The 27,313-nt window shown below is 38.2% G+C and overlaps 3 protein-coding genes across 4 annotated transcripts; all 3 read left to right on the forward strand.

Moving 5' to 3' along the window:
• The first annotated feature begins 4,994 nt into the window (after positions 1-4,994).
• On the forward strand, positions 4,995-21,852 carry LOC143884890 (cyclin-U4-1-like). 2 transcript variants are annotated; one of them, XM_077388735.1, is made up of 2 exons: positions 4,995-5,371; positions 21,352-21,852. In XM_077388735.1, exons 1-2 carry the CDS (start codon positions 5,034-5,036, stop codon positions 21,590-21,592), a joined length of 579 nt encoding a protein of 192 aa, XP_077244850.1. In that variant the 5' UTR covers positions 4,995-5,033; the 3' UTR covers positions 21,593-21,852. The 2 variants fall into 2 exon arrangements, with proteins under 2 accessions (XP_077244850.1, XP_077244849.1); XM_077388734.1 differs by lacking the exon at positions 21,352-21,852 and adding an exon at positions 7,182-7,739.
• On the forward strand, positions 12,740-17,315 carry LOC143883455 (MADS-box protein FBP24-like). Its single transcript, XM_077386806.1, has 2 exons — positions 12,740-12,838; positions 16,116-17,315. The coding sequence occupies exon 2, from the start codon at positions 16,127-16,129 to the stop codon at positions 17,033-17,035; it is 909 nt and encodes a 302-aa protein (XP_077242921.1). The 5' UTR covers positions 12,740-12,838; positions 16,116-16,126; the 3' UTR covers positions 17,036-17,315.
• Positions 18,126-26,214, forward strand: LOC143884889 (agamous-like MADS-box protein AGL11). Its single transcript, XM_077388733.1, has 2 exons — positions 18,126-18,283; positions 25,000-26,214. The coding sequence occupies exon 2, from the start codon at positions 25,011-25,013 to the stop codon at positions 25,917-25,919; it is 909 nt and encodes a 302-aa protein (XP_077244848.1). The 5' UTR covers positions 18,126-18,283; positions 25,000-25,010; the 3' UTR covers positions 25,920-26,214.
• The last annotated feature ends 1,099 nt before the right edge of the window (positions 26,215-27,313 follow it).

Genomic DNA, 27,313 nt, shown 5'->3' on the forward strand with positions numbered 1-27,313 from the left:
ATTAAATTATTTATATTTTATTTTTTAAGTTCGTTGAACAATTGGTGGCTGCAACCAATGAAATGTTTCTCTACTTTCTATGGTTTTCTATGTAAAATTAATTTTAATATAATTCCGGAGTGACAGAGCTTGCCCAGACATTGCAAACTTAGGCCATGTTTGGCCAAATGAAAAAAGTACTCCATGGAATATTTGTAGGGCTCGTTGTGGTAGATGGGCTGAAGATGAAGAGACTTGAGAGGGTGGGAGGAGAGCACGAAAAGCAACTTAAAATCAGGAAAATGAAAACCTAATTACCATGTAGCAGATTTTGTCATATTCATTTAATTCATCTGAGGTGGCTGTTGTCTCCCGTAAAAAGTGAGCTACGAAATGGCTTTCCCCTCTTTGGATCCGGTAGGAATTTTTTGGAAATATTTGGAAAGACAAAATATTTCTAAATGCTATCTAATAGGGCCCCTGATGGGGTCCGAACTCAGCACTGATGAGGTCTAAACTCAGCAACCAATTGGCTGTTGACACGTGGCCCTCACAGGAACCGCTGCAAAGCCAACACCTGTCCCTGCTAGGTGTGACACCTGGACCAATCAGAGACTTCCACCTGCCCCTCCTAGGTATGAGACCTGGTCCATACAGAGGCCACCACCTGTCCTGGACAGGTGGCTCAGAACTACCACCTGTCCTGGACAGGTGGGTCAGAATCACTATAAATAGCCTTCACTTGTGCTAAGGTGAGGGATCTGAAAATCAAAACCCTAAGCTTTTGCTCTGACATTGCTCTGCACTCTTGCTCATACTGACTTGAGTGTCGAAGCGCCCGTCCGGAGCAACACTCCGGGTTGGTCCTCTGACCTTTTGTCTTCTTATCTGTGCCCTTGTGCAGCGCAGGACTCCACTAGCCCTTCAGTTGTGGCTTGTCAGATCAGCCCTTCCAGCCCTACCATAACCTGTTACCAATTTTAGACCTAACAGCCCATAAACGCCTTTATTAATATAGTACTTGTTGGATGCCTGTCTCCTGGAATTGTTGTTGTCCTGCCTCTGGCACGTCGGAACTGCATGAGCATATCGGAACGGGATGAGTTCACCGGGTTGGTGCACGGTCCGCCAAAATCGGCATAGGTCCCTATTAATCAGGGAGGCATCCTTTCATTGTTTGTTGCGTTGGTTCACACGCGCTCAAACGAGCACCGGGCCGGTTTCCTATAAAAGATCAAACTTAGGTTGCAGCACAAGAGAAATCCTTAGGGCCAGGGCGATAACTCTGAAAAGACAGATTGCCTATCTTTTCTTTCATCTCGGGAGAAATACGATCGGGGAAGCTAATTCGAAATATCCATCTAAATTAGCCATAATCATATCATCGTCCTTTGACTCGTTGAAAGAAAAAAAAAATCCTAAGAAATTTTTTTCTTAAGAAAAGTTTTTCTCGCAATCCAAACAGGGCTTAAATTACCTAGCAAATTCCAGGATCTCATTCTCTATCCCACACCAAACTTCTGCTCGTGCTCGTGACTTCATCTTAGCACGTTTAACAGCTAGGCCAGTGGCTTGCACAATTCGTTTCCTGAAAGGCCCATATGTTTTGGTTTAATTTACTTAAATTCCTCTCCTCTTTGACATTTCCAATTCAATTTAGTGTCTCACGCTGTTCTGAATTCCCTTTCTCGTGATTTCATCCGAGCACGTTAACAGCTGTTCACCATGGTATATGCATTCCGGGCTTTATTTTATTCTCGAATCTACTTTATATTAATTCTCTCTTCACACCGACATTTGTTCTTGGATAAACATAGCCTCTAGTAGGGCTGCAACTCGAGCCGGGTTTTACCCGACCCGCATCGACCCGACCCGAAAATAGCCTGGGTTGGGTTCAGGTTTCATGGGTTTCGGGTCGAGCCGGGTTGAGCATTCAAAAGCCCGCATGAATCTCGGGTCGAGCCGGGTTTGAAGGGCCCGACCCGACCCGACCCGACCCGAGTTACATAAGTTATAGTATGTACATTTTTTTCTATTGTTAGTTAAAAGTTAAAAGTGAAAACCCACGCACCCACTGTTATTGTATGTGAGTGTAATTTCTGCATCTATGAATTGAGTTGATTCAAGTGTTTGATTCAGCATTGTTTGATTGTAATTACAACATTGTTTGATTACAACATTGTTTGATTCAAGTGTAATGTGAGTGTAATTACATCATTGTTTGATTCAAGTGTAATGAAGTGTAATTTCTGCTTCTATGAGTTGAGTTGCCTTGCCAAATAAGAATTTTCCTTAAAAAATTGCGTCAACGTGAAAAAACCCGACCCGACCCGAGATTTATCATGGGTAGGGCCGGGTTTGGGAATCGTGGGTTTTCTGGAAAAAAACCCGACCCGAGATATTTCTCGGGTAGGGTTGGGTTCTCCAAAACCCGACCCGCCCGACCCGAGTTGCAGCCCTAGCCTCTAGGGCCACTCAGGTTTTCCCATATGGTAAGTAACTTGGGACAGCTCCTTCTAGTGTATTTATGACTACTCTTTTACACTAGAGAGGACTGTCCCAAGTAAAAAATAGGGTCGAACTTCTCATTCAACTTCCCATTAAACATACTACTATATGTTTTGATGAGCACGCAAGACCCCTAATATTTTTTATAAGCCAATGAATCTTTCCTGCCATTGAATGTGGACCCCCATGTTCATTTGTCAGGCAGTTGAACAAACGGTCAGGATAGTCTAGACTCCAGAGAACAGGATTTTTAGGTCATTACGGTGGGGCCCAATATAGTGAATGGATTGACTGAAAGTGGATCTCATCCATCCATTATGTCCAAAAATATCTCCTTTTCTGCTATCCTTGCTCTTTTGTACTTAGAAATTTCTTTCGTTGAATGTGGACCGTTGCATTTTTATTCCCTACCTATTTATTTAAAACCCATAAATCAACGGTCAGGATCGACTAATGCCGAACTTTGTCGGCTATTGTTGGCCCCACTTGTACTTATCCGGCTAACGTACTTTCCAAACATACAAAATGCAAACACCAATTAGAAGATTTCTATTTTGGTCAAAGCAAGGTGTTTTTGTAATAAATTGATAGTAAGAGGGGTAATTTGGGGATTCAAAACATTTAATCAAAATCACGCCGACAAAGACGGTAAGGAGGATGATGTGTACATTGCCAGCATGTTATTGTCCCAGTACAGATTAACCTTTTGCTGTAAAGTTATCGTCCTTTTTCTTCTCATTATGGCCTTCTTAAGTTTTAAAATTCCGAATTTACCCCTCTATCATTAATGTGACCTTTAGTAAATCTTTTCTTAGGCGTCAAGGTAAAAAAATTACAATAATTAGGTTGGTTACCCAATAACCAATTCACAACCACCCCTCCCAATAACCATTTCTAAAAAAAATAGGATAAAAAAAAAAAAAAACAATTATTATAATAACCCGGCCATATGTTGAGGCAAAAAATGGGCAGAAACATAGACACAAAGTGTCTGTTCATTTTTCACTCCACCTTTGATTGGGTTAGGATGATCCTATAGTGCTGGTTTTTAGTACACATCCTATCCATAGAAGGGCATTCCAAATGAATGCTTAGGATCCCCCAAAAAATGTGGGGCCACAAATGTGTTTTTGAGCTATAACTTAGATAAGCTTAGATAAGCTATAGCTCAGGAACACTTTCCTCTAAAAAATAAAAAAACAATTATTGTAATAATTAAAATTAATTATTTTTGGTGCTCAATGTGCCAACAAAATCTCACTGAAAATTCCAGCCATTGAAATTTTTCTGTAAATTAATGGTGTCTAAAATAAAATAGGGGTGAACTTATCATTTCCGTTCCCCGCAGCACTTCTGCACATTTTGGAGCAACTAGGAATCGCTCCACTTGATTTTGTTTCGCCTGTTTCGCCCACTCTACAAAAGCCGAAAATGAAAACTTATGAAGAACACAACGTATTGGGTTTTTTTTCTATTTGAATTCGAGCGACCCATATATTGAAGGGGCATCAAATGAATGGTTTGATCACAAAATTGGCTCATCGGTCTATATTATTTTCCTTTTCTCATTAGGATCGTCTAATCCTTCAATAGTAAATAATTAAAATGTCTAATAGAGTTGGTAACGATGCCACAAAAAATCCAATAACCAACACTTTGTAATACAAATCCTAAATATTTAGAAAATTGTCTTCAAATGATCTATATCATTCATCTGATGACATTATCTATAAAATTTTCTAGTAATTTCACTAAACTTGGATACATTACAAAGAGAATCGATGGTGCTTATATAGAGCACTTACATGATGAACATATAAAGAAGAATATAATAAACATGGAAAGAGATTAAGTGAGAAGAGAAAGAGATAATTTAAATCTAATCTAGTTACCTAATAAGCTTACCTACCTCAATTTACCACCAAATCAAATCAAATCTTAAATCCTAATTTATTAAGTTTGCTCCATCCAATCAACTTTCCTAATCTTCCATCAAGATGATCCAACGGTGGGATCTTCATACTCTAACATTATCCTGTATATTTCACATTTTTCACATTATTATTCTGGAAAGACAAAATGTGCTGAAAAGTGAGCCTGTGTGGCTGTTCTCTCGTGCAAAAGTCAAATTTCCTAGCAAATCCCTTACTATAAAGTGTCAAATTTCCTAGCAAATCCCTTACTATAAAGTGTTTGGTAATTGGGTTTTTTGTGATAGATAGTAGATACACAGACCAACGGATTTGATCACAGAAAGGGCCCACAGGGTGTATGTTAGGACTTAGGAAGGACCCTAACAGGCACCGTATTTTTAATTTTCCGTGAATTTACATTCCAGGGAAAAAAAAAACAACTAGACAGGATTATCATTATCAGTACTAAGACTAGAATCTAGCTTTGTTTAATAATAATCAAATGCTGAGGGACAAGTATGTAATATTGAAGTCCTTAGGTATTTGGGGTATATTGCCCGTTCTTATATCTGAGCCCAGTTTTTAATAGCACATGTAGTTTCAGAGCTCTAAGAGCTTATTCTACAGGCGTCAATGGCAGAGCTTGAAAATGCTCATTTTATGATACCAAAGGTCATAAGCTTCCTCTCTTCTCTACTACAGAGGGTCACTGATACGAACGATTTGATCCAACGGTCAGAAACGCAGAGTATCTCTGTCTTCCATGGCCTAACCAGGCCCACCATCTCAATCCAAACCTACTTGGAAAGGATATTCAAATACGCGAATTGCAGCCCATCTTGCTTTGTTGTTTCTTATGTTTATCTGGATCGATTTGCGGAGCGAAATCCAACGGTGGTGATCAATTCGTTCAGCATTCATCGGCTCCTCATCACCAGCATCATGGTATCTGCCAAATTCATGGATGATATGTGAGTATCAGTGATTTTCTAAAATGGGTTTTACATTTTCTAACTTAATTGGCAGACACGCCAATGTTTTAATAATTGCACAAACTAAGGTTTGTCTTTTATGCTTTAATTGGCTTCTGAGAGCTTTTAGGGAACTGTAATACCCTTTGACAGCTGTTTAAAACAGAAAAGACAATATGAGTTAGTGTAATTATTAACACATGGTAGTGCCGATATCATTTGCCTTGTTTTTCCTTTCTTTCCTTTTTTTTTATTTTGGTATTTCAGTCTCTGGGTTTGTTTTATTTGGGTTATTTTCTGATGTAGCTGGTGATTTCAGAGTGGGTACCCAAATCTTCAATTCTTGTTTTGGTTCATGGGGTTCTTGAAAAATCTTAGTATTTTAATTTATTTCTTCTCTTAAGTATCATAACTTGAATTTCCATGGTTAATGTGGGAACAGGGGACCCTTCTTGGTATTTCAAGTTTATAAAGAGATAAAAAATACTGGGAAATGATATCAGCACTGCCATGTTTTGATATTTCCGCCGTTGCTTTTTTGTCTTTTAGTATTTAAAGGGCTGTCAAAAGGTTATTACAGTTCGGGAAAGCTCCTACAAACCTATTAAAAAAGAAAAAACAATCTAGGACCACAGAATTATCAAAATATTGCAGTGCTGATATCATTTCCCAAAATCCTCTAACATTGTTTTTTATTTTTTATTTTGAATCCTTCATGGTTTTTATATTCCGGTAAGAGTTTCATAAGGTTCTCACTTTCTTGGTCCATTTCTAGGGTTTTTGCTTCTCTTTTTCGTTGTTCCGTGTTTCTAAAAATCTCAAAAGAAGTAGAGAACTTCCTAAATGGGTATTTTTCTTTCTTTCTATTATTTTTTCTTTTCCATTCTTTTTTTTTTGTAATGACATAGGGTATCCCTACCCCATTTAGGAAGTTTTCTTCTTGGTTTTGCTTGTCATTTCTCTTGAGTTTTCTTAAAAGCGCTTCTCTGGAAGGGAGCTTATATTTGCGTACTCTCTTGTTTTTTTTATGGAAGTACACCACTCTTTAACTTTGATAGTCTTGCATTTGAAGTTGACAGCTAGATGGAAGTTAAGAATAAGGAAAATGATATAGAACAAGGGGTGTGAATGTGAGTTTAAAACTTCTCTGTTAGCTGTTTACAGCTTCTTATTCTGTTCACTTTCTTTAACTTTTTCTTGTGAAATTTCTGCTTTAGGAATGGTCATAATTCCAAAATTTTCTTAAGATTTTCTGTCTTTGAAAGATCACTGCTCATAACAAGACCGCTTATCACGCCCTTCTTAGTTTACACACATGTTAAAGTGGGTGTTCCTATAAAAAAGAAAAGAAAAGAAGGGGGGACCCTTAACCGAATTTACCCTTGTCATTTCTCCCTTCCACACTTATTCCCTTGAAAATTTTGCATCGAGTCACACAAAAAATGATGTCAATACCATTAATTCAAAAGGCATTTTAGTCCACTAAAAATATGCCATTTACCTTTTACTTAATATCATCACATTTTCTAGCATAATTTTTTCCTTCTACATTTTTGGCTTGTGGTATTGCCACCCTTAAAATTAGGGATTTTACCATGTATATAAAAATGAAGAAAAAAAAAATAAAAAAAATCAAATAAGACAAATTGGAAAGGTGAAAGTGCCAAACTTATAGTTGGCAGTATTTCTAGTTTGTTACTACAGCTTCCCATGCTTGGCAAAACACTTCAAAAACTCATACAAAGATAAAAATACCCACTCAATAATATAATTCATTTATTAAGGGTTGTGTGGCCTTTTTCATGTGCAGGTCTTACAACAACGCCTACTATGCCAAAGTTGGAGGAATCACCACAATAGAGATGAACATTCTAGAAGTGGATTTCTTATTCGGACTGAGCTTCCACTTAAATGTGAGACCCACAACCTTTCACACCTACTGCAACTATCTTCAAAGAGAGATGCTTCTTGAATCTCCTCTAAATAGCATAGACAGATCTCTAATGTTACATTGCAACTTTTCTGAGGACGATTCTACTCCTCAGACACAGCAACTAGCCGTTTGAAGACTATTATTATTTGACAAAAATCTTATATGGCCTGGCCACCCTTTTTTATCACTTCTTCAGCTTCTCCTCTTTTTACTTAAATATATGACACCTTGTCAACTAAACCAACTTGTCTTCCTCCCCTCTCCTCTTCTTTCTTTTCTGTTGTTTATTTTTCCTTTTTTCTTTTTCTTAAGCAGTCGTAAATACAGATTGAGACTTCTGGTTTACAGATGGACATGTTCTTGTTGCTTCCTGACCCACTCTTTTCGTGCCATTTTCCCTAAAATTTGTACCTTAACAAGCACCTCATAAATGAATAAGACAAGATCTAAAAGTGAGCCTTTGTGGCTGTTCTCTCCAGCAAAAGCGAACCTATGTGGCTGTGCTCTCCCGCAAAAGTGAGCCGCTAGATGCCTGTGCAGAAAATTGGCTAGTAAAGCAAATAGAGACCTGAAGAGAAAGAAAGAAAAAAAACAAATTAATTAAAGCTATGGGGGTAAAGAATCAGAGAGTTCCTTCCAAGCTTTCTTTGAACAACCCAACTCATGCAAGTCTCTCTGCTTCAGCATTGGCAGAGAGCCTAACATGTGAAAAAGAGATGGATGCCATCCCCACCCTATCCTTAATTTCATCAAAATAAGGTGCAAAACGCCAAGGTACTGTTTTTGATCCACAAAGCCATCTAATAACATTTAGTGAATCCCCTTCCACCACTAGTTTGTTTAAATCCACATTTTGAAGGGACATGATGTCGTGATGGATTGCTCTAACTTCCGCCTCATTTGCATCTGCTTCACCAATGCATCCTCTAAGCATCCTCTAAAAGCCCCAATCATTCCTCCTTCACCGTTCCTCAATAGTCCACCAACACCCTATGAGCCCCGATTGCCCATACTAGATCCATCAAAATTCAACTTTAGGATGCCATGAGAAGGAGGCGCCCAAGCCGTGATTACTTTGGGCTCACTTCTATCCGCTCCACATATCTCTCTCCAACCATACCATAGATCGCATGCACAAACAAATCTAAAGGATGGTAGTGTTTTCACCCAGGAGATACCTAAAGCAATTGCTTTATTGAAGATATACTATCCTCCAAATGCATAACCTTTGAAAATCCTTGCATTTCTTTCCTTCCATAGTACCCATATAGTGGCTAAAAAGGACGCTCGCTGGAGAATCTTCCTTTTCCCTTTCATGGGGCCATCCCCCAACTTTTGAAGAGCTTGAATAGTTTAGCTGTTCTTATACAAAGAACTTAGAATCCATGGTTGTCCCAAAATGGCCTTGTTTTTATAGTTTGGTAACAGCCCTTTCCATTACCTCCATGAGTCTTTGGGTGTGTTTGCTTTGTTCATAAGTTGGCTCTTGGCTTGGGTAAGTTGGAAAGAATGCACGCAACTATCAATTTCTCCGTGGTGTACTAAGAATCATATTTTGGATTATGTAAACCAGCGGGAGCTTGAATCCCTTCCACTCTGTCCATTGTTCCTCTCTACCTTACAATTTCTTTAGGGGGTATGACTAATTCTCAAGATGATCAAGCATGCCCTAGGAACTTCCAATTAGAACAATTTGACCTTTCCAAAGAAAATGTTATCATGAAAGAGTTTAATGGTGATAAGTTGAGGTAGTGGAGGGAAGAGAGAAGGGGAGTATTGACACAAATTCTACATATTGTGACTTTTCCACATCGATCAAGAAATTAGGGATCGAGTTCCAGATCTGAGAGATATTTGCAAAACTCACGGATCTAGAGTTCAATTCTCTTGAATTTCAACAAGCAACTCAAGAACATTGATTTACCTCCATTAATCACAACTCGACCAGCCATTCTAAAGTTCTCTTGTAGAAAATGATATGAAAAGTCCAACTCTGAAGGTCTCTTACAGAAGAAGAATTAGAAGAGAAAATGATCATCAAAACTCAAATAAAAGCACGATCCAACAAGTTGCATTTTCCATGGCAGATTTGCACCTTCCGATCCAACTTGCATGTCTTTTCAACAAATTTGGGTGAAAAATCCCAATTAGAAACCCTCTTTTACAAAGAAAAAACCCCATTTTACTAGAAACCCCAATTAGGGCTAACCTACTACAAATTTTTATTCCCAACATAAACAGGTATAGGGAGAGGCAAACCAGATGTAGGAAAAGGATCAGTGTCACAGTCAGAAAAATATGAGGTGTCATCAAAAGAAGGTGACGTCAGTATAGACAAAGGATCGTTGAAGGGTAGGATTGTAATACTTATACCCTTTCTGTGTGCGAGAGTAGCCAAGAAAGACTCATTTTTCTGAAATAATTAGCACATGGGGTTGAGCCTCTACCTCAGTTGGTAAATACTATGCTTTTTCACCCTGAGGTTGGGGAGGCCGGGGTGAAATTCCATCTTGCCTATAAAAAAAAAATGCAGACTGTGAAAGTCGGTAGTTGAGGGAGTTTTATGTCATTGTTCCAAACTGCCGTTGTTTAGAAAGACGAATTGGTTGTAGCCCGAAGACTTATACTTGGGAAGGATTTGAATCCGAGACCATTTGGATTCCGACCTGCCAAGTTTCGCTATTTTTTCTCCAAATTAAAATACGCCGTACCTCATTTTCCATTGTAGGACTAAACTTTTTGAGGGGAAAGAAAACAAATTCAAATATTTAAATTTGGGTGGCAAAACTGTAAATAAGAGAAATCTTTCAAAAAAACCAAAAGAGAATTTTGTATTAAAATGATCCACCAACAAAATAAGGAATGCTAGACTGAAGGGAGTCCTTGCAAAAATGAGATGAAAGGGCTCCCCTATTGGCTGCACGTCACCAAAGTGCATTTAACTTTGGTCGACTATTACATTTTTGAGTGATGTTCATCTAATGGGGGAGCCCTTTCATCTTATTTTTGCAAGGGCTCCCTTCAGCCAAGAATTCCTCCAACAAAATAAAAACATACGCATGGTTGCTCATTTTGGAGGGATTGTAGGAGTTTCAAATGCTTGAGATCTTCGAAAGATCTCCCCAAAGCATGTTTGGTTGTCATTTAGACTGTTGACCACTAGACAACTTCTAGACATTATTATTGCACTTTATCCTAGGTGGCACCTACTTGGCGAAGATGCCCCCATAATCTTCTCCCATCTTTTCACCAAAATGGTGAAATTTGTGTGGGGAATTCAGAGAAGATTCTTGTCTTATTCTTTCTCTCTATTCCACCCTTTCTATTTTGATAACAACACCCTACATCTTCTGCTAATCTTCTCGCGCAACCAAATACTACTCACAAATCTTCCTCCTAATCTTCTCCTCATCTTCCATGCTTGTCTATTTCTCTTTGACTTCTTCTTCTCCTAATCTCCCAGCCATCTACAAGCAACCAAACAGAGCTTAAGTATGAGATTTTATATGGTGTAAGCCCTTATAGTCCCCTATTTTTCAGAAAGCACTGTACGGACCACATCATAGGACTATCCAAACCATCCATGTGATGGAACCCAACGTAAATAGGCTGTGTCCCAAGAAAATCATTTCCATATTATGATCCTAGCCCTCCGATCTATAGAAGTTTCCATAATACGCTGAGGGTTTGGATCATCCTATAGAAATGATTTTTAAGGAACAACCTATTTACATTATGGCCCATCATATGGACGGTTTGGAACTTATAAGAGCAACAACTTATAATAAACCTATTATAATAAAGGGATTTGCTAGGGACCATCGTGGAAAGACATTTTGCGGCTGGCTTTTGCATGTGAGAGCGGCCACTTTGGATGAATTAAACAAATACGACAAAACCTGTTGAAAAGTGAGCCTGTGTGGCTGCCCTCACATGCAACTAGGGGTGCAACTTGGGTCGGGTTCAACCCGATTTTGGCTTGGCTTGGGTTGGCATTTTCCCGAGTTGGGTTGGGTTAGGGTTGGAAAAAGCCAAACCGATTTAATTTCAGGTTGGGTTAGAGTTGAGGCCTTGGCAACCCGACCCGACCTCTGTCCTCTAATTGTATCATGATTTTCTTAGGATTATGTTTTTTTTTCTTGTACTTTTCTGTTTGGCCCTAGATGAACCCGAAACCAACCCGAGTCAAACCGACCCAATTTGGAGGGGGGTTGGGTTAGGGTTGACAATTCTCAACCCGAGGGTCGGGTTAGGGTTGAGGGAATGCTATCTCGGGTTGGGTTAGGGTTGGCCTCAATCCGACCCAACCCGGCCCCGAGTTGCGCCCTTACATGCAACAGCCAGCCGCGAAATGCGCATTCTGCGATGGTCCCTAGCAAATCCCTAGAGTAAAATTACTAAAATACCATTATTATATGGTGGACGAGCGTGAAGTCCAGTATTTTTTGAAAAAGTACAGTGGGCTCTACTTCAAAAGATGATCCACCACGTAAATACATTGTACCCCGCATATCATCTCCATAGGATGATCCTAAACCTTCGATCTCTACAGGGAGTACACATTATAGAAACCTCACATAGATTGGAGGGTTAGAATCATCCTATGGAGTTGATATGCTGGGGGTACAGCCTACTTACATTGTGGTGTAACAAACGAACGGTTTTGATCATCCTCTGAAGTGGCCCCACTGAACTTTTTGAAAATATACTGAACTTCACTCTCGGCCACCATATAATAATCCATACATGTGAGAGCATTTTGTCGTTTGTGGGACCCACATTGGGCTCCAGTGTAATTAAAACTGTTAATCTGGTGATCATCACGAGACTAAAGGCCTGTTCGATTGAGATCATAACAAACTATTGTGTCCCAAACTGATTATTAGACTCAAAATCACGTTTAAATTTGAGTCCAATAATCAGTTTAGCCCTCACAATCGGTTTTCATAATCTTAGCGCTGTAAGCTGTTCGTTTGGAATTGTGACAGCTGATTGTGATTATTGTACTCAAAATTCGGCCATGTTCGTTTAAAATTATGACAACTGATTGTGGGTCCAAAATCAATTATTGGGCTCAAAATAATCACAATCGGCTTCCACAATCCCAAACGAACAGGGCCTTAAATTGGAAGCTGAATTATTATTTTTTGATTGGCAGAAGCTGAAATTGATATGATCAATTGAGTAAATTGATTACATGCATCTAATCAATGCAATTAGAATGTAATACTTCTATTTTTATATATAAGATTCATTCAAAATGGATTAGATTTATTTCTAATTTTATATACAAGACCCATTCAAAATAGATTAGATTTAAATATATTGAAGATCTTAAAAAGATTCTAATTGATGTAATAAATATGTCAGGTTACTATTCTTACAAGATTTTCTAATTTTTCTGCATATCTGTACTCGAACTTTTTAGAAGGTTATTGTAATTATCGGAAAATCACACAACATCAATCCTTATTTATTCATGTTTTCATGAGCCAAAACCCAAAAAAGAGCAGCAGTGAATTCGTGAATCTAAGGTATGTTTTGTTCTCTTTCCTTTGTTTATTTCAGTTCTTGTTTCGAAAAGATGACATGGGTTGCTTTCTTTAATTCAGTTCATGTTAGGGAAGAGTTTAGAACGGGTAATTTGTTTATTTAAGTTACTGTTTGGAAAAGATAGGATGGATTGCTTTCTTTGTTTGTTCCAGTCCCTATTAGAAAAGATGAGATGGTTTTTCCATTAAAAGAGAGAGAGAGAGAGAGAGAGAGAGAGAGAGAGAGAGGTGAAAAAAAGGGATAAAAACATAAATTTTAAGATAGTTGTTGATGCATATTGGTGCGTACCTCTTGGTTGTCTGATTTGTTTGATACATATTGATAATGGCCTCGTCTCCATTCTTGTTCTCAACATTAATAAATGATTTCAATGCCATTTTTTTTCTGTTTTTTCTTGGTATTTTGATGGGTGTTTTCTTTTTAGTTCTCAAAGTCTATTATAATCATCAAAATCCAACTCACATTCCTCATTTCGTTTTTAGCAATTTGGTAGTTTCTGTTTGATTTTTCTTCATTTTGGTTGTAATGGTTGGGATTTTGATTACTGATTTTGATTTGGAAGAGGAGCTGTCATAGATCTAGTTGAATTCAAGAATGCCCCGGTTCTTTCGACGTAAAAATGGATGTAAAATTTTTTTTATGCTGTGAGAATGAACATAAAACAAATTTTACATAGAAAGAAACGAAGCCTGGTTTTTTTTTTACTGCGCTTTGTTCCTTTGTCTTCTTCCTTTCTGTATGTGTTGCTGAAAGATTTATTTCAATGCCAATATTGTTTGCTGCCTCATTAGAGAGTGTTACGGTGCTGAGTGGTGGTCTGCTTAGGTATGGGACTGGGCGAGACCGAGCCTGGTATGGGTCATGTTTAAAGGCTTAGCTTATCATGTTCCATCTAGGCCCTTTAAACCTGTCCCAGACCAGGTTGGGTCCCACCCAATCACTTACCTTGATGGACCCCCACTCATCGCCACGTAGGCGCCACCTATGATAAAATGCAATAATAATGTCTAGAAGTTGTCTAGTGGTCAAAGGTCTAAATGACAACCAAACATACTTTGGAGAGATCTTTGGAAGATCTCAAGCATTTGAAACTCCTCCAATCCCTCCCCAAAATGAGCAACCATACGTAGGTTTGTATTTTGTTGGAGGAATTCTTGGCAAGGGAGCCCTTGCAAAAATGAGATGAAAGGGCTTCCCCCATTAGCTGAACATCACTCAAAAATGTAAAAGTTAACCAATGTTAAATGCACTTTGGTGACGTGCCGTCAATGGGAGAGCACTTTCATCTCATTTTTGCGAGGTCTCCCTTCAGTCTAGCATTCCTCATTTTGTTTGTGGATCATTTTAATACAAAATTCTCTTTGCTTTTTTTTTAAAGATTTCTCTTATTTACAGTTTTGCCACCCAAGTTCAAATATTTGAATTTGCTTTCTTTCCCCCCAAAAAGTTTAGTCCTACATTAGAAAACGAGGTACGACATATTTTAATTCGGAGAAAAAATAGCGAAACTTGGCGGGTCCGAATCCAAATGGACTTGGATTCAAATCCTTCCCAAGCAATAAGTCTTACAACCAATTCGTTTTTATAAACAACGGCAGTTTGGGACAATGACATAAAATTCCCTCAACTACCAACTTTCACAGTCTGCATTTTTTTTTATAGGCAAGATGGGATCGGAACCCCGGCCTCCCCAACCTCAGGGCGAAAAAGCATAGTCTTTACCAACTGAGGTAGAGGCTCAACCCCATCTGCTAATTATTTCATGTTACCAAAACTATAAAAACAAGGCCATTTTGGGACAACCATGGATTCTAAGTTCTTTGTATAAGAACAGCTAAACTATTCGAGCTCTTCAAAAGTTGGGGGATAGCACCATGGAAGGGAAAAGGGAAGATTCTCCAGCAAGAGTCCTTTTTAGCCACTATATGGGGACTATGGAAGGAAAGAAATGTAAGGATTTTCAAAGGTTATACAAAGGGAGGACAGTTTATCTTCAATAAAGCAATTGCTTTAACTATCTCGTGGGTGAAAACACTATCATCCTTTAGATTTGTTTGTGCAATTTGTTTTATGCTATGAGAATGAACATAAAACAAATTTTACATAGAAAGAAACGGAGCCAGGTTTTTTTTTTTGCTACGCTTTGTTCCTTTGTCTTCTTCCTTTCTGTATGTGTTGTTGAAAGATTTATTTCAATGCCAATATTGTTTGCTGCCTCATTAGATAGTGTTACGGTGCTGAGTGGTGGTCTGCTTAGGTATGGGGCTGGGCGGGACCGAGCCTGGTATGGGTCATGTTTAAAGGCTTAGCTTAGCATGTTCCATCTAGGCTCTTTAAACCTGTCCGATACCAGGCTGGGTCCCACCCAGTCACTTACCTTGATGGACCCCCACTCAAGACCGTAACAGCATGTATCAAACCCACAAATTCCAAATCGAATGTTTTTTTTTAATTATTTAGTTCATTAATTGCATGGCTTATTATAACATCTTGCTAAATTTTAAAATGCCAATTTTTTATATGATCTGACTGTGAAACAACCAATTACCCCAAAAGCTTAAGCTTTTAGAGTTGGTATTGTATAATCATTTATATTTCAACACTTCCCGTGTGATCCCTCTTTTTTGAGGTTACTGTACATGTGGCCCCCCTTTTGGGTCGGTCATACACATGAATTTTTTATACTAAGGAGTTGCCAGGTTTTGAACACATGACCTGCCTGTTTGGTTGCCACATGTCTAGCATCCTCAGGTATTTCCCAAGAAAAACAATGAACCTTTTGGTAACTTTATAGTGTTTGGTTGCCAATTTAGCATCGAAATCCCTGGAGATTATCAAACAAGTTTCAGAGGTAATAACTTCTTGTCTGGTGACGTGGCATCAATGTCAGTTCCTTATACTTTCCAAGCCACATTTCTCAAAAAATAAAGAATGTGGCTTGGTAAATCTCTCTCTCTCTCACTCTCCCCCCCCCCCCCCCCGCCCCTCCTCTTCTCTCCTCTTTCAATATTGGTAATGTCACCCTCTCCCACTGCTATACGAGGTTTGCAACCAAACATTACTTATCACTACTGTACAAGGTAAATCCTAGGTAAATCAAATGTTTGTCTCCTCCCTATTGACTACTTATAGCACTAATCTACAAGGTAACTACCTGCATCCAAACACTGACTAGGTAATTTGATTCAGTAGGTAATAGTGATTTTCACAGTTGTTTTGAAGGTTTGATCTTGCTATCTTTCTTTTTTTCTCCTGTAGATCATTATAACATGGGCCGTGCCAAACTTCCCATAAAACCGATCAATCGTGAGAGATCTCGCAATGAGACATTCAAGAAGAGAAGAAAAGGACTCATCAAGAAAACTTACGAGTTTGCAACTCTATGCGGCGTCGATGTGTGCTTAATATGTTTCGGACCGGAAGGCAATCAACCTTTCGAGGCTGAAACATATCCTAAAAATCGAGACGAAGTTGGCGAAATTATCAACCTCTATAGAGGTCTCAGCAAAGAAGATCAAGATCGAAGAAAGCTCGATCTCCCAAGCTTTTTAGAGGACAAAAAGAGGAAGAAGGAACGCGAGCTCGATCAGAGGCGAAGACAAAATGCTGAATTGCTCTTCCCATCTTGGGACAATCGATTAAATGGGTTGCAAAACCAACAATTGAGGGAATTATTGAGCAAATTGGACTCGAAATTGGAGATTGTGAATAACAGATTGGAATTGATTAAGGTACAAAATAGCATGAAAGGGAAAGAGATTGAGATTTATTCAAAGACAAACCAAAATCACTTGCATTACATGAATATGGACTGGAACAACACTGAGTTGTGTGAATTTCTGAATCATCCATTCCCCATTTCTTACAAACCGTCGGATCAACAATACATTCCATTGGATTATTCTTACAATTCGTCTGTCTTCGATGCGAGCAGATTGATGGGAAACATGTCAAGTTATGGCCACTTCACTCATTATAACAATTGTCCTCCATTGCCAATGCCTCCATTTGGGATGTGGGATAATGAGGAAATTACTTACAACAACTTGCTTCATAAAAGGGGAGAATTTTGCCATGTCAGGAACCCTCATGAAGCCATGAATTCTCTACCCTTTTTTAATAATATGGGGGCTTTTCCTTCGGCTTCGTTGGATCCTGATTCTTACATTAACCCGTGAGAAAGGTAGAGTTGAGGATTTGATAATTTTACTATAGAGCCATGTTTTTAACTATTAGTGCAGGATTTTATGTACATGGGTTCGTTCTATTTTATGGAAGGAATGTTTAGGAATTTGATATTTTGATTATTAAGGCAACTCTGACTCTCATTATAATAGGGTTTAATTCTGTAAATTGATATTGGCCTTGTTTTTTTTAATGCCACACCTCTCTCTGTGGTATACTATTCTATTTACCTTGTAGAGGCTGCTAGCTAGTTAGAAAAGTGTGAAATAAAGAGCAGGGTTCCAAATCCATATTGATTATTATTAGGGATTTACTCAAGGGCTCTCCCCCTCTTTTGCTATATTGATTATTACTTTGACTAGCAGTTTCTAAATAGAAGGTTTAGTTGCAATACTATTTATTATTAGGGATTTACTAGGCAATTTTGTGGAAAGCCATTTCGCAGCTCACTTTTGCAGGAGAGGACAGCCACACAGGCTCACATTTTAGCAGATTTTGTCTAATTCATTTAATGCATTGGGTTGTTTGTTTCCTTAATATGAGATGCAAAATCGCTTTCCACGAAATTGCCTGCCGGTCCAGCGATCATGAATGTCTACCTGTTAAGGCCCTTTTTTTTTTTCTTAAAGAAAAACAATAAAAAAATTAAATGTAGTTCTAGCAGCGGTTTGGACCACCGTAAAAATCATACCTTTTCCCGGGGAAAAGAGGACACATCTAGCCGCGGATTTTGATCCGGTAAATGTTATGCCAATGGATATTAAATGATAATGAACATGAAATACCTTTGACCATTCACACAAAGAGTTGCAAATGACCCCTCAGATCTATAATTTCCAATTTTTTTGCTTTCCTTTAATGCAGTCAACACAAGTCCCAAAGTTTGTAAAATCAAGAGGCTATGGAATACCAGCATTAAAATCCACTTTTCATGTATTTTGAATTCTCGACAAGCAAACTTCCCATTTGGATTGCAAGAATTTTTGGAAATGTTTGAAAAGGAAAATTATTTTTAAAATTTCTTACCTTTTGACACATGATAAAAGATAACTTGAACCAACCCTATTCGACTTTTACTTAGAGGGACCTTAATTTATGGTGATGTCCCTCTAAATCAACCTTAATTTATGGTGATTCCCAAATTAGATCTCTCACATAAAAAAATAGTGGCACCAACTCAAATAGATCTCTCACACGGGACGAACTTCGAAATCCAAGCGGGGATTTTCCCACCAGAACAGGTCGGCTTCTCCAAACCCTAGGGTTTCTTTTCCTCTCTCTCATTTGTTTTTCTCATTCGAATCCTAATCTCCAAACCCTAAGATCTCTTCTTCTATTCTCCTTTTTTCTTGTAAATCTGTTTTGTTGTTAGTTTCTGTTGAATTCGGAACCATTTCTCCATGGATAGGAAATATTTTTGTTAGATCCGATTTTATTCCATTCTAGGGTTTTTGTTGTCACAGACTGTATGCTTTTTTGCTATTACTTTATTGTTTGATTCCTGCATCTGTTTCTTTTTCTCTTGTCTTTGTTTGATTTGAAACAAACAAAAAAAAAAATGCAAACTCAGACTCCGTGTATTACCAATTATGCTGATTCTCTCAGTGACGATGATTGTAAGGACGAATCTTCGTGGAAACTAAGTTTGGAAAACAATGGAGATCCAATTAAGTATAAGAATAGAAAACCCAATGCCCTTAGAGATGGGGATGTTAAGGAGCTGCTACAAAATCCCTAATTTCTCACAAATGTGAAATTGAAATTTATCTTTAATATTACAAGGTGACAGAAGGTTCCGATGGTTCCAAATTGGGAGTGGCCAATATGAGACCCAACACATGAGAAAAGCCCTTTGGGCAGTAAAACTCACTTACCAGAATGCACATGCAAGTTCCTTAATCTGAAATCCCAAAATGCCAGGTTTCTTAGTAGTAGTTAAACCTAAGTCATTTGAAACTCCCATTAATGGCAATTCAAACAATCCAGTAATGCTCGTGAGATTCAACGTCCCTCATGGGCTTATGGTCCAGAAAAACCAACCCAAGAGACTAAGAATCCCAGCAAATGTGGTTAAATGGACCCATTTGGGTTTGGTTCCACATTTAGAAACAGCAAAAGAATATCAAAGACTTCCATAGTTCTGGTTCACAGCCATTTCACTTTCTTCATCCCTATCAATCATCTCTTTACCATGTGAAAGACCAAGCCATCGAGAGTCATAGCAGCTCTAACATATCTTTCTAGGATGCCTCTATGTAAGCTTGCCCTTTAAAGCACAAGCAAGACAGCTACATTTGCGTGGACTTTTCGGGACTATTAGAGATTTTAGAGTGGCACAGTAAAAAATATCTATATCTCATAGAAAATGATAATATATTCATATCCCATAGAAAATGACAGATACTTGTAACTAAGAAAAAATAAACAAAATAGGCCTCCCACTGAAGATCTGAAGATAATGAAAGAGACATTTGATTTGTAAGAGAAGATGGGGTTTTCTTTTTTGCCCTTGAACTCTTCTGGCAATTTACAGGGTTCATATCGTTTTTGACATTTCCCTGAAGTAGACAGCCTTAGATGTCTTCTCTTGAACCCCCCCTTTTTTTTTCTAAGAACAGCAACTCCATTTTATTCTTTGTCACTAGTGATTAGTGATCTCTACTTACAGTGCTTTATCACTATATTTGCATTGCCCTAAGCCACCTATAAAATCACATAAACGCAGACGCATCTCAAGAGAATTTTTTTTAGAAGGAACTCACCTTAACAGATGTTCTTGAACCAGATAATATTGAGGTCACTGTAAATCAGTTACAGGAGTTTTTTTTATTCTTTTTTTTTTGGGGGTCTTCTTCCTGTGTAAGTATTGCAATAACGATTAGCAGCCAAATGCCACATTCCTTGTAGTTGTTGGATATCTCTGTCATTTTCAACTTCAATCAATATCTGGAGATTCTCACAGTATAGAAGAGCACGTGTGAGTTGAACTTCAGTGACCCATATGGGAATATGGTACTAAAACCTACCAGAGAAGACGAGAAACACTAGCATGTGGGGGCATCTGGTACCCAATGGGTTTGGTTGAGAAGCATTTCAGTTTCATCATCACCATCAATCTCATCTCTATCTATGGACGACTCGAATCTTTCAGCTTTCATATCGCCTCTGACGTGTGTTTTAATCAATGACTTGTATGGCTCTATGTCGAGGCATATCCCCTTCTCAAGGACCTCCAATATCATATCCACACTTTCCATGTCAGCTTGCTCCTCACAAAGCGCCAGAAAGGAAGCTATATTTGCGGGTCTTGGTCGCCAGATCTCCGATCTCTTGATGGTGGCAGCTTCCTTCATACAAGACAAGGCATTGGAAATTTGCTTGTCTCTAATGTACCCTTCTGCTAGGATTTCCCATGTGTTTGGGTTCGGCTTGCCTACTATTTCACGCACGTGGGCAAGAAAGTCCTCGGCCTTCTTCAACAACCCTGCTCTAACATACCAACCCATGAAAATGTTGCATATTCTCGGATCATAGCTCGTTTTCACAGACAACCATTCTTTGTAAATCATCTCCGCTCCATCAATATCTCCTAATCTGACCAAAGAACAAATCATTGTGAAATAGCCCAAATTGAGAATGCTGGGGAAGCTTGATTTGTAGCAGCTCCATACGCGGTAAACCTCTTCTTTCTTACCTATGCTACTATAAAGACTCAAGAGAAAATTTTCTTAAGATTTTCTGTCTTTGAAAGATCACTGCTCATAACAAGACCACTTATCACGCCCTTCTTAGTTTACACAGATGTTAAAGTGGGTGTTCCTATAAAAAAAAAAAATAGGGGGGACCCTAACCGACATTTACCCTTTCCTTGTCATTTCTCCCTTCCACACTTATTCACTTGAAAATTTTGCATTGAGTCACACAAAAAATGATGTCAATACCATTAATTCAAACGGCATTTTAGTCCACTAAAAATATGCCATTTACCTTTTACTTAATATCATCACATTTTCTAGCATAATTTTCCTTCTACATTTTTGGCTTGTGGTATTGCCACCCTTAAAATTAGGGATTTTACCATGTATATAAAAATGAAGAAAAAAAACATAAAAAAAATAAAAATAAAAAAAATCAAATAAGACAAATTGGAAAGGTGAAAGTGCCAAACTTATAGTTGGCAGTATTTCTAGTTTGTTACTACAGCTTCCCATGGTTGGCAAAACACTTCAAAAACTCATACAAAGATAAAAATACCCACTCAATAATATAATTCACTTATTAAGGGCTGTGTGGCCTTTTTCATGTGCAGGTCTTACAACAACGCCTACTATGCCAAAGTTGGAGGAATCACCACAATAGAGATTAACTTTCTAGAAGTGGATTTCTTATTCGGACTGAGCTTCCACTTAAATGTGACACCCACAACCTTTCACACCTACTGCAACTATCTTCAAAGAGAGATGCTTCTTGAATCTCCTCTAAATAGCATAGACAGATCTCTAATGCAACATTGCAACTTTTCTGAGGACGATTCTACCCCTCAGACATAGCAACTAGCCGTTTGAAGACGATTATTATTTGACAAAAATCTTATATGGCCTGGCCACCCTTTTTTATCACTTCTTCAGCTTCTCCTCCTTTTACTTAAATATATGACACCTTGTCAACTAAACCAACTTGTCTTCCTCCCCTCTCCTCTTCTTTCGTTTCTGTTGTTTTTTTTTCCTTTTTTCCTTTTCTTAAGCAGTGGTAAATACAGATTGAGACTTCTGGTTTACAGATGGACATGTTGTTGTTGCTTCCTGACCCACTCTTTTCGTGCCATTTTTCCTAAAATTTGTACCTTTTGTTTAGTGGGTTTGCTTGGCAATTTTGCAGAAAACCATTTCACAGCTCACTTTCGCAGGTGAGACCAAGCACCTAATAAATGAATAAGACAAGATCTAAAAGTGAGCCTTTGTGGCTGTTCTCTCCAGCAAAAGCGAACCTATGTGGCTGTGCTCTCCCGCAAAAGTGAGCCGCTAGATTCCTTTGCAGAAAATTGGCTAGTAAAGCAAATAGAGACCCGAAGAGAAAGAAAGAAAAAAAACAAATTAATTAAAGCTGTGGGGGTAAAGAATCAGAGAGTTCCTTCCTAGCTTCCTTTGAACAACCCAACTCATGCAAGTCTCTCTGCTTCAGCATTGGCTAAAAAGAGATGGATAAGAGATGGATGCCATCCCCACATTATCCTTAATTTCATCAAAATAAGGTACAAAACGCCAAGGTACTGTTTTTGATCCACAAAGCCATCTAATAACATTTAGTGAATCCCCTTCCACCACTAGTTTGTTTAAATCCACATTTTGAAGGGACATGATGTCCTGATGGATTGCTCTAACTTCCGCCTCATTTGCATCTGCTTCACCAATGCGTCCTCTAAAAGCCCAAATCATTCCTCCTTCATTGTTCCTCAATAGTCCATCAATACCCTATGGGCCCCGATTGCCCATACTAGATCCATCAAAATTCAACTTTAGGATGTCATGAGAAGGAGGCGCCCAAGCCATGATTACTTTGGGCTCATTTCTATCCGCTCCACATATCTCTCTCCAACCATACCATAGATCGTATGCACAAACAAATCTAAAGGATGGTAGTGTTTTCACCCACGAGATAGTTAAAGCAATTGCTTTATTGAAGATAAACTGTCCTCCCTTCGTATAACCTTTGAAAATCCTTACATTTCTTTCCTTTCGTAGTCTCCATATAGTGGCTAAAAAGGACTCTTGCTGGAGAATCTTCCCTTTTCCCTTCCATGGTGCCATCCCCCAACTTTTGAAGCGCTCGAATAGTATAGCTGTTCTTATACAAAGAACTTAGAATCCATGGTTGTCCCAAAATGGCCTCTTGGTATTTTGATGGGTGTTTTCTTTTTAGTTCTCAAAGTCTATTATAATCATCAAAATCCAACTCACATTCCTCATTTCGTTTTTAGCAATTTGGTAGTTTCTGTTTGATTTTTCTTCATTTTGGTTGTAATGGTTGGGATTTTGATTACTGATTTTGATCTGGAGGAGGAGCTGTCATAGATCTAGTTGAATTCAATAATGCTACGTTTCTTTTGACGTAAAAATGGATGTAAAATTTGTTTTATGCTGTAAGAATGAACATAAAACAAATTTTACATAGAAAGAAACGGAGCCTGGTTTTTTTTTTTTGCTGCGCTTTGTTCCTTTGTCTTCTTCCTTTCTGTATGTGTTGCTGAAAGATTTATTTCAATGCCAATATTGTTTGCTGCCTCATTAGAGAGTGTTACGGTGCTGAGTGGTGGTCTGCTTAGGTATGGGGCTGGGCGGGACCGAGCCTGGTATGGGTCATGTTTAAAGGCTTAGCTTAGCATGTTCCATCTAGGCTCTTTAAACCTGTCCGATACCAGGCTGGGTCCCACCCAGTCACTTACCTTGATGGACCCCCACTCAAGACCGTAACAGCATGTATCAAACCCACAAATTCCAAATCGAATGTTTTTTTTTATTGAAACCCAGTTTCTTGTTTTCGGTCCTCGATTATTTGATCTATAAATCTTGATGAGCAAAAGCACAGGATGTATCAAACCCACAAATTCCAAATCTAATGTTTTTTTATTGAACTCCAATGTCTTGTTTTCTGACCTTGATTATTTGACCTTCATTTGTCTGATCTTAAGTTTTGGGAAATGATAAATGCACCCCTTTTCATCACAAAGGACACCCAACTGCAGTGTACATGGCAATCAAATCCGTTGAATCCTTCTACGTGAAGTACATCATCCCCTCTGCAGTCATTGATACATTCCTGGTGGGTGTCCCAAGTGATGGGGCGCATTTATCATTTGCCTAAGTTTTTCCAAAATTTAATAGATAAGCAATTCAGAATTTAAAATCTCTTCTGTTCTGTCGAGTTTGAGTTATATATGATTATGGTTTTGTTGTGTTTATCTTTGCCTGTATAATCTATCTTTTTTTCGTTTTGCTTTATAAAAAAATATTATTACTATATGACAACCATTATTCGCCCACACTAGAGGAATTCGTGGCTCCATCCATTGTTTTTGTCGTTTTTACTCCTCAAATCGAAGAATGATTCAATTTTGTTAACAGAAATCAAATGATATATCTGATTTTTTCGGATCATAATCAGAGATTTTTTTAATTATTTAGTTCATTAACTGCATGGCTTATTATAACATCTTGTTAAATTTTAAAATGCCAATTTTTTATCTGATCTGACTGTGAAACAACCAATTACCCCAAAAGCTTAAGCTTTTAGAGTTGGTATTGTATAATAATTTATATTTCAACACTTCCCGTGTGATCCCTCTTTTTTTAGGTTACTGTACATGTGGCCCCCCTTTTGGGTTGGTCATACACATGAATTTTTTATATTAAGGAGTTGCCAGGTTTTGAACCCATGACCTGCCTGTTTGGTTGCCACATGTCTAGCATCCTCAAGTATTTCCCAAGAAAAAACAATGAACCTTTTGGTAACTTTATAGTGTGTGGTTGCCAATTTAGCATCGAAATCCCTAGAGACTATCAAACAAGTTTCAGAGGTAATAACTTCTTGTCTGGCATCAATGTCAGCTCCTTATACTTTCCAAGCCAAATTTCTCAAAAAATAAAGAATGTGGCTTGGTAAATCTCTCTCTCTCCCCCCCCCCCCCCCCCTTCTTCTCTTCTCTTTTTATATTGGTAATATCATCCTCTCCCACTGCTATACGAGGCTTGCAACCAAACATTACTTATCACTACTGTACAAGGTAAATCCTAGGTAAATCAAATGTTTGTCTCTTCCCTGTTGACTACTTATAGCACTAATCTACAAGGTAGCTACCTGCATCCAAACACTGACTAGGTAATTTGATTGAGTAGGTAATAGTGATTTTCACAGTTGTTTTGAAGGTTTGATCTTGGTATCTTTTTTTTCTCTCCTGTAGATCATTATAACATGGGCCGTGCCAAACTTCCCATAAAACCGATCAATCGTGAGAGATCTCGCAATGAGACATTCAAGAAGAGAAGAAAAGGGCTCATCAAGAAAACTTATGAGCTTGCAACTCTATGCGGTGTCGATGTGTGCTTAATATGTTTCGGACCGGAAGGCAATCAACCTTTCGAGACTGAAACATATCCTAAAAATCGAGACGAAGTTTGCAAAATTATCAACCTCTATAGAGGTCTCAGCAAAGAAGATCAAGATCGAAGAAAGCTCGATCTCTCAAGCTTTTTAGAGGACAAAAAGAGGAAGATGGAACGCGAGCTCGATCAAAGGCGAAGACAAAATGCTGAATTGCTCTTCCCGTCTTGGGACAATCGATTAAATGGGTTGCAAAACCAACAATTGAGAGAATTATTGAGCAAATTGGACTCGAAATTGGAGATTGTGAATAACAGATTGGAATTGATTAAGGTACAAAATAGCATGAAAGGGAAAGAGATTGAGATTTATTCACAGCCAAACCAAAATCACTTGCATTACATGAATATGGACTGGAACAACACTGAGTTGTGTGAATTTCCGAATCAACCATTCCCCATTTCTTACAAACCGTCGGATCAACAATACATTCCATTGGATTATTCTTACAATTCGTCTGTCTTCGATGCGAGCAGATTGATGGGAAACATGTCAAGTTATGGCCACTTCACTCATTATAACAATTGTCCTCCATTGCCAATGCCTCCACTTGGGATGTGGGATAATGAGGAAATTACTTACAACAACTTGCTTCATAAAAGGGGAGAATTTTGCCATGTCAGGAACCCTCATGAAGCCATGAATTCTCTACCCTTTTTTAATAATATGGGGGCTTTTTCTTCGGCTTCGTTGGATCCTGATTCTTACATTAACCCGTGAGGAAGGTAGAGTTGAGGATTTGATAATTTTACTATAGAGCCACGTTTTTAACTATTAATGCAGGATTTTATGTACATGGGTTCGTTCTATTTTATGGAAGGAATGTTTAGGAATTTGATATTTTGATTATTAAGGCAACCCTGACTCTCATTATAATAGGGTTTAATTCTGTAAATTGATATTGGCCTTGTCTTTTTTAATGCCACACCTCTCTCGGTGGTATACTATTCTATTTACCTTGTAGAGGCTGCTAGCTAGTTAGAAAAGTGTGAAATAAAGAGCAGGGTTCCAAATCCATATTGATTATTATTAGGGATTTACTCAAGGGCTCTCCCCCTCTTTTGCTATATTGATTATTACTTTGACTAGCAGTTTCTAAATAGAAGGTTTAGTTGCAATACTATTTATTGTTAGTGATTTACTAGGCAATTTTGTGGAAAGCCATTTCGCAGCTCACTTTTGCAGGAGAGGACAGCCACACAGGCTCACCTTTTAGCAGATTTTGTCTTATTCATTTAATGCATTGGGTTGTTTGTTTACTTAATATGAGATGCAAAATGGCTTTCCACGAAATTGCCTGGCGGTCCAGCGATCATGAATGTCTACCTGTTAAGACCTTTTTTTTTTTTTTTTTAAAGAAAAACAATAAAAAAAAAATTAAATGTAGTTCTAGCAGCGGTTTGGACCACCGTAAAAATCATACCTTTTCCCGGGGAAAAGAGGACACATCTAGCCGCGGATTTTGATCCGGTAAATGTTATGCCAATGGATATTAAATGATAATGAACATGAAATACCTCTGACCATTCACACAAAGAGTTGCAAATGACCCCTCATATCTATAATTTCTAATTATTTTGCTTTCCTTTAATGCAGTCAACACAAGTCCCAAAGTTTGTAAAATCAAGAGGCTATGGAATACCAGCATTAAAATCCACTTTTCATGTATTTTGAATTCTCGACAAGCAAACTTCCCATTTGGATTGCAAGAATTTTTGGAAATGTTTGAAAAGGAAAATTATTTTTAAAATTTCTTACCTTTTGACACTTGATAAAAGATAACTTGAACCAACCCTATTCGACTTTTACTTAGAGGGACCTTAATTTATGGTGATGTCCCTCTAAATCAACCTTAATTTATGGTGATTCCCGAATTAGATCTCTCACATAAAAAAATAGTGGCACCAACTCACATAGGTTGTTTCCTGATAATCCTCCATATAATTATCCTAACCCTCCGATCTGTTAAGCTTTTTATATTGTGTCACCGTCCCTCCACAGATCAGAGGGTTAGGATGGAGATGATTTTTGAGTATTTAAGTTGGTGCCCGACAAATGAAGAATTGGATCATCGAATAATATGTGCCCCACAACATTTGCTTTAGGGTAAATTA

The sequence above is a fragment of the Tasmannia lanceolata genome, unplaced genomic scaffold (genome assembly GCF_043159265.1).
Source record: "Tasmannia lanceolata isolate RefF3 unplaced genomic scaffold, GAP_Taslan_0.1 ptg000008l, whole genome shotgun sequence".
NCBI classification, from domain to species: Eukaryota; Viridiplantae; Streptophyta; class Magnoliopsida; order Canellales; family Winteraceae; genus Tasmannia; species Tasmannia lanceolata.

What these genes read in the sequence shown, in the direction of transcription:
- LOC143884889 (XM_077388733.1), top strand. Translation starts at nt 25,011, where the DNA reads ATGGGCCGTGCCAAACTTCCCATAAAACCGATCAATCGTGAGAGATCT.
- LOC143884890 (XM_077388734.1), top strand. Translation starts at nt 5,034, where the DNA reads ATGGCAGAGCTTGAAAATGCTCATTTTATGATACCAAAGGTCATAAGC. An exon ending in GCCAAATTCATGGATGATAT is followed by an intron (nt 5,372 to 7,181) that starts GTGAGTATCAGT and finishes TTTCATGTGCAG; the next exon opens with GTCTTACAACAACGCCTACT.
- LOC143883455 (XM_077386806.1), top strand. Translation starts at nt 16,127, where the DNA reads ATGGGCCGTGCCAAACTTCCCATAAAACCGATCAATCGTGAGAGATCT.